Source organism: Glycine soja, chromosome 7 (assembly GCF_004193775.1).
Source record: "Glycine soja cultivar W05 chromosome 7, ASM419377v2, whole genome shotgun sequence".
Taxonomy (NCBI): domain Eukaryota; kingdom Viridiplantae; phylum Streptophyta; class Magnoliopsida; order Fabales; family Fabaceae; genus Glycine; species Glycine soja.
Window position 1 is genome coordinate 5,543,592 of NC_041008.1, and position 15,606 is coordinate 5,559,197.

The 15,606-nt window shown below is 30.1% G+C and overlaps 1 protein-coding gene and 1 non-coding gene across 3 annotated transcripts; one reads left to right on the forward strand and one right to left on the reverse strand.

Moving 5' to 3' along the window:
* Positions 1 to 224: 224 nt before the first annotated feature.
* On the reverse strand, positions 225 to 8,560 carry LOC114418359. 2 transcript variants are annotated; one of them, XM_028383661.1, is made up of 14 exons: positions 7,724 to 8,560; positions 7,306 to 7,392; positions 6,679 to 6,788; positions 6,111 to 6,161; positions 5,820 to 5,991; positions 5,063 to 5,383; positions 4,788 to 4,991; positions 4,045 to 4,530; positions 3,551 to 3,760; positions 3,077 to 3,265; positions 2,438 to 2,601; positions 2,170 to 2,322; positions 2,001 to 2,079; positions 225 to 995 (listed from the first exon to the last, which is right to left on the reverse strand). In XM_028383661.1, the coding sequence occupies exons 1-14, from the start codon at positions 8,156 to 8,158 to the stop codon at positions 552 to 554; spliced, it is 3,105 nt and encodes a 1,034-aa protein (XP_028239462.1). In that variant the 5' UTR covers positions 8,159 to 8,560; the 3' UTR covers positions 225 to 551. The 2 variants fall into 2 exon arrangements, with proteins under 2 accessions (XP_028239462.1, XP_028239463.1); XM_028383662.1 differs by lacking the exon at positions 4,045 to 4,530.
* Positions 8,561 to 13,865: 5,305 nt separating this feature from the next.
* Positions 13,866 to 13,937, forward strand: TRNAG-UCC. Its single transcript has one exon. It is a non-coding gene; the product is annotated as a tRNA-Gly (tRNA).
* The last annotated feature ends 1,669 nt before the right edge of the window (positions 13,938 to 15,606 follow it).

Consider the following 15,606-nt stretch of genomic DNA (forward strand, 5'->3'; position numbering starts at 1 on the left):
TTCCTCTATTTTGACCTCCAATCCTCCCTATATTCCTTATACCGTTAGTTCTTCAATACAAAGTTGGATTTGGAGTGAGACATGGTTGGTTGGATGGGTGGGAGGACCATATTATAGGGACAACCGGACAAGGTTTATTGTTGTTAAAATGCAAATAACCCATCTGTGTATTTGTAACATGTATAGATGCACTGCCATAGTGGTGCATGGGGCATTGAGGAACATAAGTAATGATACTATAGTTAATTTTCATTTAGATTGACAAAGTGGTACCAACATTACAATTTTGCCACACCTCTCTAAATGAATTTTTTATCCTGAAAGAATAGACTTACAGAATAAGTCAAAACAAAATAAAAGATACTTTACACACTAGCTATTTATCAGCATCAATGACTAGAACGATGCCATATTCTACATACGTGACCCTCCACAGAAATGTGCATCCTTTCTAACGAAAATCACATATGCTAAGCAAAATCAAATAAAAATTACAAAAGAAGAAAAGAATTTTATACGAGGAACTACTCAAAACAATGGTTTTAAAATCATCATGATGCTGTTACTGCAATAGATGAATTAGAGCTTTCTTCGTCTGGTGGGGGCTTAATATATTTCCCTATCACTTGTTGGCGATGACGCTTCCTTATTCTGTTTTGTTTTTCTATACTCTTCTGCTTCCTCTTTTCCTTCTCCTTGTGCCTTAAGCTTCTCTCTCTTTCAAATACACCTTGCCAGAATACTTCGCCGGTTGACGGCCACAACCAATGTCTCGTGGGATCCTCAGAATCTGATAACTCTGCCAAGTCCTCATCCATGCTCTTAAGTGTGCTGTATGAGAACCATTTGATCCACATTTGACCTCTGCGGCTCTTGAACTTGTGTTGTTCCTGCATTAGACCTGTCTCAGGGTCCACAAACACCATCCTTCTGGCACTGTGGTATGTCCACACATTTACAAGAAGCTCCAGAAGCCGTGAATAGCAATGTTTATCCTGGAATTAGAATTTATCCATGCTTTTGAGACAAGTGGAACAAAAATAAGCAGCAAGGATATAGTGTACTTGAAAGTAAATCTACTGTATTATGGGTTTGAATCCAGAAACAGCCTCTTTGCATATGCAAAAGGACAAGACTGCGTATAATAACCCTCCCCGTACCTTCTCTTGGCGAGGAGCCTCCCTACAACAGGGATACTCTAGTTTTTTAAAAGATATTTATTTATTATGAATTTTAATTATATAAAAATAAACATTTATCTTATATAATGCACATGCTTAAAATACCAGTTAAATAGCATTTCACTCAGGCCAACAATCTGATATCCCAACTAGAATTATTTTTATTTTTCAGTGCAACAAAGTTTTTAACACATGTCAAACTACAGACTGTTGGAATTAAAAGTTATCACTTATTAGTTAAGAATGGGGTGAACACATCCAAATACCATTAACTAACATTAACCATCCATTATTTTATTCAAACCATGAAAGTTTTGTTTAAAGGTTCATGGAGTTAAAAGCTTCAAAAGGAAATATTGGAAATAAATGAGGAATTTAAAAACCATCCAGTTATTAGGGGCTTGTTTTCTTTTATGTACATGTTTCTTTTAACATAAGTACACAAGTCCTCAGGGTTGATGTTAATAAGTCAAAAGTGGAAATAAAAATTATTGGAAAAATAACACTTATTACATCGGAAATACAAAAGTCATTTATTTCCTTTTTTACCCGATTAAAACTTTCCACTTTTGGTTTCTTAATGTCAGCCCTGATCACTATTCAAAAGACAATATTTTAAAATAGATTCCTTCAAAACCATTAGTTAAAACCATTTCCATATAAGTGCTTCAACGTGAAAATTTTTTTAAAAAAAACAAAAACAAAAAACAATTTTGTTTTAAAAAACGAACTTTTATCAGAAAGATATTAAACCACGAGTAGAAAATGACTAAAAACCAAACCAGCAAAGTAAACTAATCCTTTGAGGTAGCAAATTACTTTTGACAAGCTCAAAGAACAGTGTCCTGTTAAATGGTGTTCATCATACATATGCGCATCCAATGCATCCACAAACATTCTGCACAAATGGTAGCTTGCATCAGTTATTTAACTCTCAACAAGTTACAAGAGAACAATTTTCTTAGCTGACAAAATGAACTTAGTTTACCTGGAGAACATTACAAACTCCATAAAGGATCTTGTAGGCATAGCCCAACTCTGCATGACAGACCATGTGTCACCATCTACCGGCATGGGAGGCAAAGAATCCGCATCACCTTTTACCCCATACATTCCCCTCATGGCTTCTGAGAAAGCAAACCTTCACTCAAACACAAATGAAGAGAAAATCAAGCTATATCTTTAAAAATGTAAAAGGTAACGAAAAGCAAAGATCAACACTCAAGAAAAAAACACATTTGTTTAAGAGATCATACTTGCAATTTCCTGCATTAACGGCATCACAAAATGACCAAAAGTCCGTTTGCGAAGGGTTTCGTGAATCCATATCCATGCGCACCCAAAAATATAGTGCATCCCCATACCTTTTGGATTGGATAGCATCTAATAAAGCATTTTCAGCAATTATGGACAAAGATGCCTGTTAAAACCCAACACTGGATGTCAAAAAACCCACAAGAGAAAGACAAGAAATTCAATTTATCTTTTTCATTCAAGTCATTTTCCTACATTTCATCCTTCATGTCTTCTACACAATCAATCCAACTAATCAAAAGAAAGGACAATAGAAACTGGTAAAGGTCCAGTTCAGCACACACAATATCATTTTTCATTTTTCATTTTTCATTTTTATATATCAACAATTTCAAAACCTTTAATTAGACAAAGAATCTCCAGCTTAAAATACCTTATCATACCCACAATATCACTATATAAATAAGTTACAGGGTAACTAAAAGGTAATATAAAATTAGCATCACATGTCCACAACCTTCAAACCAAAAATGATTGACAAGGATAAATTAATCTTTTTTAAAGCCAATATATTCACAGATGAAAAAGAATATCTAGAAGCAGATCTGCAAAGAAATGAGATATGAAAAACAATCATATACCTTCCTTGCTGTTGCTCTCCAAGACTGAAATCCAATCCAAGCATTTCTGTGTAAACGGTCAATCTTGTTTGCAATTGCAAAGAAGGCTCCATAATCACTAAGTAAATCTCGATAGTAACCATTATTCAGCAGTGGAAGACGAGAAGGAGCATCAACATCATCTCTCCCTGGTCTTCGACCTTTACCGGACTGCAAACATCCAGTACATTCGTTGCGTCAGATTGAAATCAGAAGCCATTCATTATCAGTTCTGAATATAAAGCACAACAACTATTACAGAAGAATTGAGGCAATATTATTATTGTGTGTGTACACCAAGGGTATCCAAAGATCCCTTTCAAGGTGTAGAGATCACAGAAGTGATAGCTTTGTTTCTCCCAACAAAGCCTTTTTCATACACAAGACCAGAAAATATATTATCATATGCACTGGAAAACATGGATTAATATGAAAATGCAAGCACACCCAACTTACCAGGCCAATTCCTCGATAAAGAGATTTTTTATGTAGAAAAGGCCAGGATCCTTCCCCAAAATAAGGTTCATATATGCATAGCGGTTGTCCTGTCCGCTCAAGCTCTCCTTCATCTCTTTCGTGTAAATCATTCTTTGATCTATCAGCCCTCTTAGCACTTTTATATACATCCTCCCATGTTCCATGTGACTGCTCCATTCTATCCTTCAACTGCATTGAAACTCAACATGAGTTAAGCTTACTCACCAGAAATGGAAGTCATGAAAAACCCAATACCCTAATTTTGTAAAGAATAGTCCTAAATCTTCCTAAACATTCTTCCTAATAATCCTCCTAATTGCTAAATGAAGAAAATATTGAACTTTTTATGTTTCCAAAATATTAAATGCATTTAGTTTTCATTTAATACTTTATAAAGTACTAGGAGAACTATTTGGAGATGTTTTAGAAAGACCCATTACTTTTCTATAAATTAGAACATTTTTTGATCTCACCTCTTCATCCTCTCTTCTTTTTTTGGTAATAGCCAATTGAGTATATTTTTCTTCTTCCCATAAGCTATATACAAATACATCATTAGCTGAAACTGCAGTAGTGGATCTATTTTTTTGAGAATGATTCAACTGGTGCTCGTATTTATCTAAAAATGTGTTGCTTCTTAATGCTCTATTTTGATATGTCATATTTGGAAAAGCTTCAAACAAATGCCACTGCCATTGTTCTTTAAAATTGGGGGCTATTTCTGAAACAGCCTTAGGTGGAGAAACCTCAGATGGAAGCCTGAGAATATTCTGAAGCAAAGATGCATATCCATCAATTGCTTCTGAAGACATAAGATTCTTTGCTGTGCTTCTCCCTATTGAGGCAATGTTGCAAGCCAAGGGTGATATTTTCCCTTTTGAGATCACTTCTAATAAAATTTGTCTCAGAACTCTAATATTATCCTTTGGGAAAAGATAGCCATTCACCCTGTCATCAACCTAATTAATATCAACAAACTCAGTCAGTAATCCTCAGATATATGATATGAGAAACTTTTAACTCTTATTGTTTTAACTACAAAATAATAATCATTAACACTTTAGATGCAGTGAATTTATTATTAATGCCATGAAAAGCCAAAGTCTGAATTCTTCCAGGAGAATTCAAACTCAAGATTGATAAAAGTAACCACAAGCAATATAGACCCACAATAAGGTTAAAGTAAAAAAAAAAAAAAACTAGAGTGCAAACATACATATTTTCTGATCATGGGAACATCAGGTGCAATAATTGGTTTCTCAAAGGACATGGCTTTGATCAAAATCTCTGGAAAAGACTGTTCTTCAAGAAAGGATCCATATATCACTACATCTGCTGTGCCAAGAACAGAATCGGCATTCAAATCTCCAGCTATATGCTCTATAATACCTCCTGGATATTTCAAGCTATGCGCCATGGTCTAATGAAACAGAATACATGATAAGAAACTTCAAATTATTTGGCCAAAAACAAAGAAAGTAGGATATATACCTCAAGAGCCACAGTGTAATTATTTGTCAATTCCTCACTATGAACAATGATTCGAAATTGTGCACTGGAATTATCTTTGTTTAAAAGGAAGTCCTCTAGAAGTGGTTTTAAAGCCCGTAAAACAATGGCATGCCCCAACCACATGCCCTTGTACAAAAATCGACTGCCCACAATTGCAATAATTACATCTTCTGGGCCATAGCCCATATTGGCACGCAAATTATCTTTCTGTAAGGCCATAAATGCTTCTGCTTCTAATGTTTCAGCAGGGGAACCAGGAATGACATAAAAATTCCCAGCATCAAATGTGGAGTAAATCATCTGTGGAATTACATAAAAACATTAGGTGTCATAATTATATGTCCCAACATAGTGAGATTTAACTTTAAAAAGTCAGTAAACAAGTTATCATATGCTAGTTAATAACTATAACCATAATGTTTATTTATGGTAGAACTAAAACTCGGTATAATAGTATATCAGTATCCAATATGGACCTTCTTGACATCTTCTAAATCGGATTTGTTCCTAAATAAATGATAAAGAAGCAGTTTAACAATGAGATAATTGTTTGAATGTCAACTATCAACATAGCAAATTATGAATCAATAGAGGAATGAATGACTACTTGAAAATGATATTGCCTTGTAACGCTTAGCATGTCAAGTGGTTGAGCAAGTGAAATTTGAGTAGACACCCTAGGTATGATTTCAGTGTATCAAAACATTAAATAAATAATTTGTCCCATACATCTTACCGGCAAGGCATAGTTTGGAAAGACAACAACTGTTGAACGATTGAAAACTCTTCCCCAATCATTCAAAAGTTCAATCTGCCCATTAGTAGTATATTGTCTTGATCGATAAGCAAGAGCATTTTCATGCACAATCCATATAAGAGGGATAGACTTGAAAGGTTCCTGCAAAAAACTGTAACAACTAAAGTCATTCGTGTTACTTGAATAAGGATATCCATGCCAAAAACCTCAAACACAACTCATCGGTGCATAGCCAGTAAAGGATTCAGGTACCAACACCAAGTATCATACCAAGAAAAGGCACTCTTGGCTTCAAGAGAGCTCACAATTATACCATCATAGCTGCAAAAAAAACAGACATTCCCATAAGTTGCAAACAGAATTTGTTAATCTATCAAAAACAGTAGCATTTCCTCTGTCAGTAACATATTGAGAAACAAGCCAAAGTGAATTTATATGAATTCAGATATACTAAAGCAAACACAACTGCACCATACTATTTTAATTATTCAAATATTACAAGGATCAATACAAATCATTAAAAAGACAAACTGAAAGTGATGATTAAGAGAATCAAGTAACATTCTTTTCACAAACTGTAAATAAACATAACAGAGTAAAGGATAAAGAATTAATCAAGATTGTAATCCGTTCAAAAAAAACATGAAATCATTTGACTGTAATTTTCCAATGAGTTGAGTTCAGTATACCTAAAACCAGAAGACATACAAATCCACAAAGTAGAGAAGATATATAAAGCTCAAAAAGAATGATTTTAGTTGGTTCAGATTTCTAGACATTTGAACTATACAATGCAAAACGCTTCATCCAGATATAAAAATTAGAATAACATTCATACTTTAGCCAGTCTACAGTGTTGTTCCGCTTATCACAAGTTCTAATGATGGTAATGGGAACTCTTAAATTTCTCCATACATTATGCCCTGGTCCATCTTCAAGTGAAAAAACCTGCAAAAGATAGAAAATATTTGAGCTAAAATAAACATAATAAAAATAATTAAAAAATATGGAAAATGATGTGGAGGTGAACATCTTCTTAATGATATTTTAGCCTCACTTTGATAAGTCGCCAACATTCTCAAGGACATCAGTCTACATTTTTAAACCCGTAAATGCTTCAATTTTCAAACAATTGTCTAGCAAGGCTCTACATAGAAGTTGAATGAATATCTTGTAGAAGTATCTTCACTTATGCAATGAGGCATTTTAAAAGTTGAATAGTAAAGTAAGCAACACACGCACTCGAGAGTAATATTTAACCTATAAGTCAATATATCTATTTGTTTGTGTTCTCCCTCTCTTCTAGAAATAAAGCACCATATTCAATCCCACACTAGTGCATATCATACTTTCATAGGGAGACATTGTTCATTTAGCCGGTTCCCTGATCATTTTCCTCTGCCTAAATTCAAAAGTACTATTTTTCCAGCAAAAATATGAGACCAAAACATAAACGGATGAGTACCTGAATTTCATAGCCAATCTCTTGCAAAGCAGATCCAACTGTTACCATAAGCAACTGTTGCGAATCAACCAACAGCTCTCCAAATACCTTCAAAAGAAATCAAAATGACATTCAAAATGTCAAGAGAGAAATAAAATAAAATGAAATTTCATGGATCAATCAATAACAAGGAAAAACTCTTAAGCACTAAAACATTACTTAAACAATAAACTAGACTCCAACTTAAACAGCTCTAAATTTATGCAAAACCTGCCCCCATTTTATCATTAAAAAATAAAAATAAAAACCATGCTGAAGTGAACCACATGCACAACCTACAAATTCAGCTTCTAGTTTAACTCTCCCCACAATGAGCAACAAGAAATTCTCTAAACAAACACCAATAAATTAAAACAAAAAAAAAAATAGTTGAACTAACCAATGCCAACTGAGGCTTCCTGTACCCAAAATGCGGCACTTTGTGGTTGAACAAATCCACATCTCTACCATCACCAGCTCTGCTGAATTTCTCCGAAATCTTAGGCAAAAAAACAGCATCTTCCCCAATGTCCAACACAACATCGTGAATGTCTCCATATTGGAACAAATTATCAGACCGCATTCTCACAGCTTCCAAGGACCCCTCCTCGGAGTTTTCCAAAACCGACCCTGGCAGGAACATTTGGAACACAATGACCAAGCACAGGAACACCACCACCGTGCAAATCCATTGCACGTAATCGAGCTTCTTGAAGAGCAACCTCGAGAAGCTCGATCTGAACCTGTGAGAAAAAGGGTTCTTCTCTTTTCTGCTGAACTGAGAACCGAACAAGCTCCCTTTCTTCAATGAGATCCCTGATTCCAAGGAACCCATTAGAGTTCCATCAATTGGGTCGCAGCAGAATGGGGAAAAGCTTAAAGATTTGGCAAAACCCGCATGCACACGAACACCCAGATGCGGCTCCTTCAATGGGGTTCAACCAAAGTCGGAAAAGACTCAAACTTTGGTACTTGAATTCAAGAAAAAGACCAAGAAAGATTCTGAGTGTGAAGAAAATGGGGTTCTGATGCGGATTTGGGTGATTTGATTTTGGAACTGTTCAGTGATTTTTACTGAACGAGAAGAAAGAAGGAAGAAGAGGAAGATTTGACGAATGGAAAGGGAAATGCACACGACGGTAGAGACAATGGCCAGTGAGCTGAAGACTCGGGAACGAAACAAATCTAATCTTAAAAAGAAAAAATAAAAATGTTATTAATCAAATTGATCATTTTGTTTGCTGTCTGAAAGGGGAAGCCTAAGTGTGTGTTCTTTTAAATTTATTTATTTATTGGTAAATAAAAAGTGTGCTATTTTCCTATTTCTGTGCTAAAAAAATATCAACCAAATTATATTAATATTATGCTACTAACATGGAAATGTTAATATCTTGTCACGAGCATTAAGTGAGAAGCGAAGGGTCACCCGTGCAGAAGAAAAGTTGAGGAAAACACCCTTTTTTTTTGTTCTTTTTTTTTTCTTTCTTTCTTCTTTTCAAAATAGGTAGAATCGCATGGATCTTTATAATTATAATAATTAAATTAAGGATCAAGAAAAATAGTGAAACGGCTCTCTTTGATAGTGAAAATAAGAGCAAAATAAAATAAGAGTATGCCCTTGATCAAAATGAAATAAGATAAGAGAAGGATAAATTTTAATATATCTATTTACTATCTATTATCTATTATTATATATATAAATAAATATATATTTTTTATTTTATAGAGTAATATCACATAATAATCTTGTATTTATTTCATTCAAATAATTTAATTAATTAATCCAAATTTTATAATTATTCTATTAAATTGATTTAATTCGTTAAATCTTAAATTAATTGATGATATATAATAATTTATTTATTGATTCAAAAATTAACTAATAATTAAAGATTTTATTTATTATTTTCTTGACAATTTCATTAAATTTTAAATTAATTGATATGATAAATATATTGATTTGTTGATTAATTCAAAAATATATATTCCATATGTTTTGTTAAATAATATTTATATTACGTATGTGTGTGAGTGGATAAGAAATTTATATTATCATATTTTTTTACTTTTTTAACATATTTTCTTTTCTCGTGTTCTCATTTCTTATTTGATCCCAGGTTTTCTTATTTTATTGTGTCTTTTCATTTCTTATTTTCTTATTTATTTCATTATTTATTGGCTTTTTTTTCCTCTAGGTTTTGATTTGTGTTTTTTTCTATGGCATTTCATAAAACATGTATAATGTTATTTTTAACAAATGTTTTACCAGGTGGAAAAATGTTACTTATAAAAAAAATTAATCATTAACAAAGTCATTAGATACATCCTACCAATAACACAATTATAAAAAAAATGAACTAAATCATTTAAAAAAAAAACATACAAGACATCGTTGAAATAAAAGAAATTTAATCTAGGACAACACAACAATAATAATAATTTAATAAAGCATGTGTGTATATAACTTATTTACATATCTCCTAACATATATTTATTAAAATTTAAACTGAATAAATAATAATATATTAAAATGCAAAACGATATAAAAAAATCTCACAAGTAATATATAATATTTAGTACAAATCATGATTTGAAGCAAGTAATAATAGGTGATAGTGGTAACAATGCAGTTTACTAGTGGTTGCAGTTGAAGCTATGGCACTGACAATGATAATAGTCGGAGGCAGCCAATGCAAGTTATATTTTTTATTTAATTTTTTAAGATATATAAAAATATATTTTAATTAATATTAAGATAGTTTATTTTATTTTAGATCAGATAATGATATTTAAGTATTATTTTATTTTTTAATAAAATATTTCATTCTCCCTTTATAATCTCTATCATGAAGATAATAACATTGTCCTTTTAAATAAATACTCTATTTTCTTTTTGCAGGTTTTTTGTAGTGATAATTACATTCTTTTTTTTAGTAAAAAATATTTGAATTTTTTTATTTTATCATCTATTGTTAATATTTTTAAGTCTATAAATGAATACATTTACAATATTTTATTAGTCCCCCTACAATGTTTTGAGAGCTAAAATTATTTATTAGGGTGAAGTATTTTTTTATTTCTCCAAAATTTTAACATATTATTTTTCATCTAGTATGTTAACTCTGGTAGTAAATATGCTTACATGGTGGACAAAATTAGACAAAAACTATATCATATCTGAGGCATTTGTACAACATTTAAAAATAAAAAATTGGTGTTGGTGCATGTTAAAATAATGGATTAACATTTTGGATTTACTGACAGAGTTAACATATTGAATGAACAAAAGGATTAAAATGAGAAAAAAAATTGGAGGGACTAATTCCAAAATTTACATATTTTAGAGAAAGAAAAACATATTTTACACTATTTATTAATATTTACAAATGGAATAAGCTTAATTATGAACAAGATTGACAATTTAAATTTTGAGATACTAACAAATATTTTCTTTCTCTATTCATATTAATTTCTCCTCTTATTTTTATTTATTTTAATATTATTCGTGGGGTTCTAACATATTTCTAACTTTCAGTATGTTGGTCTATCCTAATATGAGTGTCTAGGTCCATCCTTCGTGGTAACAATATTAATGGAGACTGTGCTGATAGTAATACTTTAAGATGAATTTGGTTTAAAGGAATGAAATAGGTATATAAGTTAAATTTTTTAAAAAAATGAAGTAAAATGTAGATATATGATCCACATCAATTTTTAAAATCTTCATCTCAAATACACTCAACTGTAAATTAATGAAACGCCACCTTAACAACTACTTATATAATTCTATTACTTACTCAACAAATAAAAGGATTCGTAAATAATATATGTTGCATCAAATAATTGATTACAATAAAATAAAATAATCATCTCAATTATGCTATATTTTTTAAACCATCTTATGCTACAGTGTCTTATCATATCATATAAATAAAACTTGTTAGTGATAATATTAGTAGAAACTAAATCTAACATAGTCAACATAGTAGTTATTATGATTATTTAAGTACATACATAAATGCGTTAGATATTTGTTTTTAATTTTTTTTGTTATAACATTTATAAGAATTATATATTAGTACTTGTTTAGGGAAATGTCGTTATTAGTTAGACAATTGCTCTTTTCATTATATCGTCCATGTTTTTTCTCCAAATAAAGGATGTCATTTCACTGGTTTTATAACATTGGAAATGTTTTCGAAGTTAATTTCTGAAAATAATAAGTAAATTCTTAAAACTAAATTGGTAAGAGTGGTGTCATCCACAGGACATATAACAAATGTAAATTTGCCATTATTATTTTAATATAAAAAATAAAAGATTCACAAAAAAAAAAAATACTATTCACATTTGCATATAAGTTCGTGATCGTATCATTAAGGCATTCGAAACTCGTTATTATATGAGAAAATACATAATAAATATGGGACAAAAAGATATATTTAAAACTTTACAATAAGCATACACCCCCTATTATTTTATATAAACCAAAGTAAAGATTTAGATCTTTAAATTTTATAAAACGATATATGCACACAGACATCCAATAGAGTTGTTTCAATGTGCATAAGTGTTATGTACATACATTTTGTCAATAATATATAAACATGGTAGGAAAATGATAATATGCATTTCTTTTTAAGAGTGTCAATAATACTTTTGTAACACATAATTTAGTTAAAATTTATTAAAAATTATAAAAGTAAAAAAATATCGAATAATCAAATATGAAATCACTAAAATTTATGTTTTTAATAAATTTCTTTCAATAATATAAAATGTATTTAAACTTGTTGTGTTAGAAAATGGATTGAGATTCTCTCAAATTACTGAAATTTTCTAATATGTGAGAGAGAGATATAAAGACACTATGAATCCCTAATCTCATGCCAAAGATAATAAAAAATAGGTCTAATAACTTACTTCATCTTTTATCGTATTTTTTAAGTAAGTTTGGTTATTTATCTTTTAAAAAAATTATTTTAATCTTTTATCTATTTAAATTGATTTAAAACTATCATTCTATCAATTTAAAGTTGACACTGTTAACAATATTTAATTAAGTAATGCGGTGAAGGTACGAATGAAACTCCCAATTAATTTTTTAAAAAAAGTTTCTCTCCTTTTTACCCATTTGAACTCAATGAAAGCAGGGTAAGTGAACCGTGAAAGTGATACGAATTAGAGCATGAAACCAAGGGTGTGATCTTTTTACAACTAGTATTTAATATCTATGTGGGGTTTTGAAACTACAATCCAGGTAACTTCCTTGACCTTCTTAATTGGTCCATTGTCCCCTCTTATTTCCTCAAGATAACAAAAATAATTTCGATCATTATTTCTATTATCTTCGCAACTTGCTTGCACTGTTAATGCTTCTGTACGATATCACTTCGTTTATTACCATTATGGGGCAATATCAATCATCATCACCATTATCCTATATGGTCCCTATAATTAATATTATAGCCACATCATTGCTCTCTTTGGCCCCTAGAGAGTTACGGGTGACCCTTTACCAGAAATTGATAGTTTACCCACATAAACATTTTTGTAAAGGAGGGATTAATGGCAAATAATATAGATCTTACAAGAATTATATACTAAAGTAATTAAAAATAGAAAATTGATCTATTTGTACAAATGGAAGTTATATTTACTGAGGATAAATTGTAAATGTTATAAAACATTAGTACAATAATAAATGACTGTTATAAATAAGACACTGCCATGGTTGTCGGTTCGCAGATCCTCTGTACATCTGAAAGACTGAAACTGTCATGTGGGGTTGGTTGGTATTTTGGAAACAAATTCACAAATTCTGGTTTAAACTCATGTATATGTATTTTATGAGCTATGGTGGCACAATTTTACTTTTAAGCTCCATGAGATACTACAAAAATAATGATATTTCACCATTGCACTTATTGAATTTCACTTTTCAATGTTGGAGTTGGAAATCATTATTTTTAAAGAAATTGAAGCTTTTTTGTTAAAATATATTATAAAATTAGAAGAAGAAGAAAAAGCTCGAAATAAATAAATTCAATTGCAGTTTTAATTTATTGTTTAACTATTAAAAAGTTAATACAATATTTAATATTAGTTATAACTATATCAATATAGTTGAATTTAGCAGAAGAAACTTTTTATTAAGTGAATTAATATTTGAATTTTTGAAAACTGTTCAATTTAATGTCTGATAATACTTCAAATTGACAAAATGCATTCGTGAAAAAGTAATATATATATATATATATATATATATATATATATATATATATATATAATTATTTTATCTTTTGTTTATTTTTATATTTTCTAGCATACCTGAAAATAATACATCAAAAGAAAATTCGCAAACTTTTGTGATGCCTAGAGAGCATTTTCCAATTCAAATGCGCAGAATTGCAGATGAATTTTGGCATATAGCTTTTGAAATGTTAAATGAACACATGATTTTACGGAAACATTATTTAACCGACACTCAGCAAGTTTTAATATTCTATTTTATATTTATTTAACTGGTATTGTCATTAGCAGCGTTTGTAGTCCAACGGTTAGGATAATTGCCTTCCAAGCAATAGACCCGGGTTCGACTCCCGGCAAACGCAATTCTTTTCATTTTATTTTTTACGCGAAAATCTAACAGATTTTTCTGTTACGCTAAGCAGCCAGCTGTTCAATAATCAATGATGCAAGCAACCAGCTTAAAAACTGTGAACAATATCACATCTCACTGTATCCTCCTTACCAATGTGATATGACAGATTCAGATCTGAATGCTAAACTCCAAACCTTAAATAAAGTATTTTATCCTCTTTTCCTTTTTATATTACTAATATTTGAATATTTTTTTATCCCCAATATTCAAATACAAAATCTTAAACCTCAAATAAAAGATTTTATAATGGAAAAAAGTATTGAAAGGGAAATACTTTTCTAAAAAGGTATTTTTTTAAGAGAAGCATGAAAATAATAATTAAAGATGGTAAAAATATTAATAGAGTCAATAGTATTTTTGCAAAGGCAAAAATCAAAAGATAAATTGAATTGTGATCTTAAATTTTTTAAAATATTTTTGCAAATTGCATGTGATAACATGTTTAAAAACAAAATTTAATACGAACAGGATGAAAGGAAAGTTTTTACAATAGAATAAAAAATTGTAGTTATAAAAAGAAAAAATCACAAACTCAATATTAGTAAACAGATGGTGAAAATAATATCACAAATAATTTTTTATTAATTCATCTTTATCACTAAAATTATGTTATAAGTATTGTTCATTGTCATATCACTTTTAGCTCTTACACAACTTGTATCCAAATTTTTATAACCTGAAATTTTTTTCCTACTAAGTCATTTTTGTCTCAAACAAATAAGCAAATTTGTTTGGGTGCACACAACAAGGCTATTATTGTCTTACACACACATTTACAACTTAAGCACCATGTCTTTTCTTCTCGAATTTACTATTTATTTTGATAGCTTTACAATTTAAGAAATATTCAATACAAAGAGAGCATGAAGGTAAAAGAGAAAATTCACTCCAAAGTTCTTAACTTTAATATTTCAACTTTTTATAAATTTATAGGCTTCAACAACAAGTAATCATTATCTCTAAACGACCTTCAAAAGACATATGATGCATTGTTCGGAACAAGTGTTCGTTGGAACATTAAATGTGAGTTCATTCCAAGTTGATAAAGCACTATCTTCTTCCAGCAACACTTCTTTAGCTAACTTGAGTAATTAAATTAACTTTTGATCACAATAAAAATGACATGTCTTTATAGATGAAGAGAGTTTAAACTTGATTATTATATTATTTTCTTCACCTTGACAAATCCTTGAAAGAATATTTCAAGTGATCAAGAAATTAGAACATTAACTAAGTCTCTATATTTCACATAATTAACATTTGCTACCATCTAATTTAACAGATATATCAGATCCAACACTTCTATATGCTAACATATCAGATACAATTTTTGATACTTAATATTTATTTATATCAAATCAAAATTATTGAAAATTATGATTCATCTAATCATCTTATAACTCAACAATTTCAAAGAAAAAATAAATTTAGAAATTTAGATTTTTTATATAAAATTAAGACTATTAACTAATTTCAACGATTTAATTTTAGTAAGTGTAAATTATTTAAAAGTGATTTATGATCGGAAACAGTAGGAGTAAAAAAGAATAAAATACAATTAGATTCCATACTCCACAACCCGAAGTTCCAAACCTTAAAAAACTCAAACGTTTCATCTT

Coding starts and splice junctions, on each gene's coding strand:
- LOC114418359 (XM_028383661.1), bottom strand. CDS start 8,158: ATGGGTTCCTTGGAATCAGGGATCTCATTGAAGAAAGGGAGCTTGTTC. Junction 3,761..4,044: donor AAAGAAGAGAGGATGAAGAG/GTGAGATCAAAA, acceptor GTTTCAATGCAG/TTGAAGGATAGAATGGAGCA. Junction 2,080..2,169: donor GAGTTTGTAATGTTCTCCAG/GTAAACTAAGTT, acceptor CCATTTGTGCAG/AATGTTTGTGGATGCATTGG.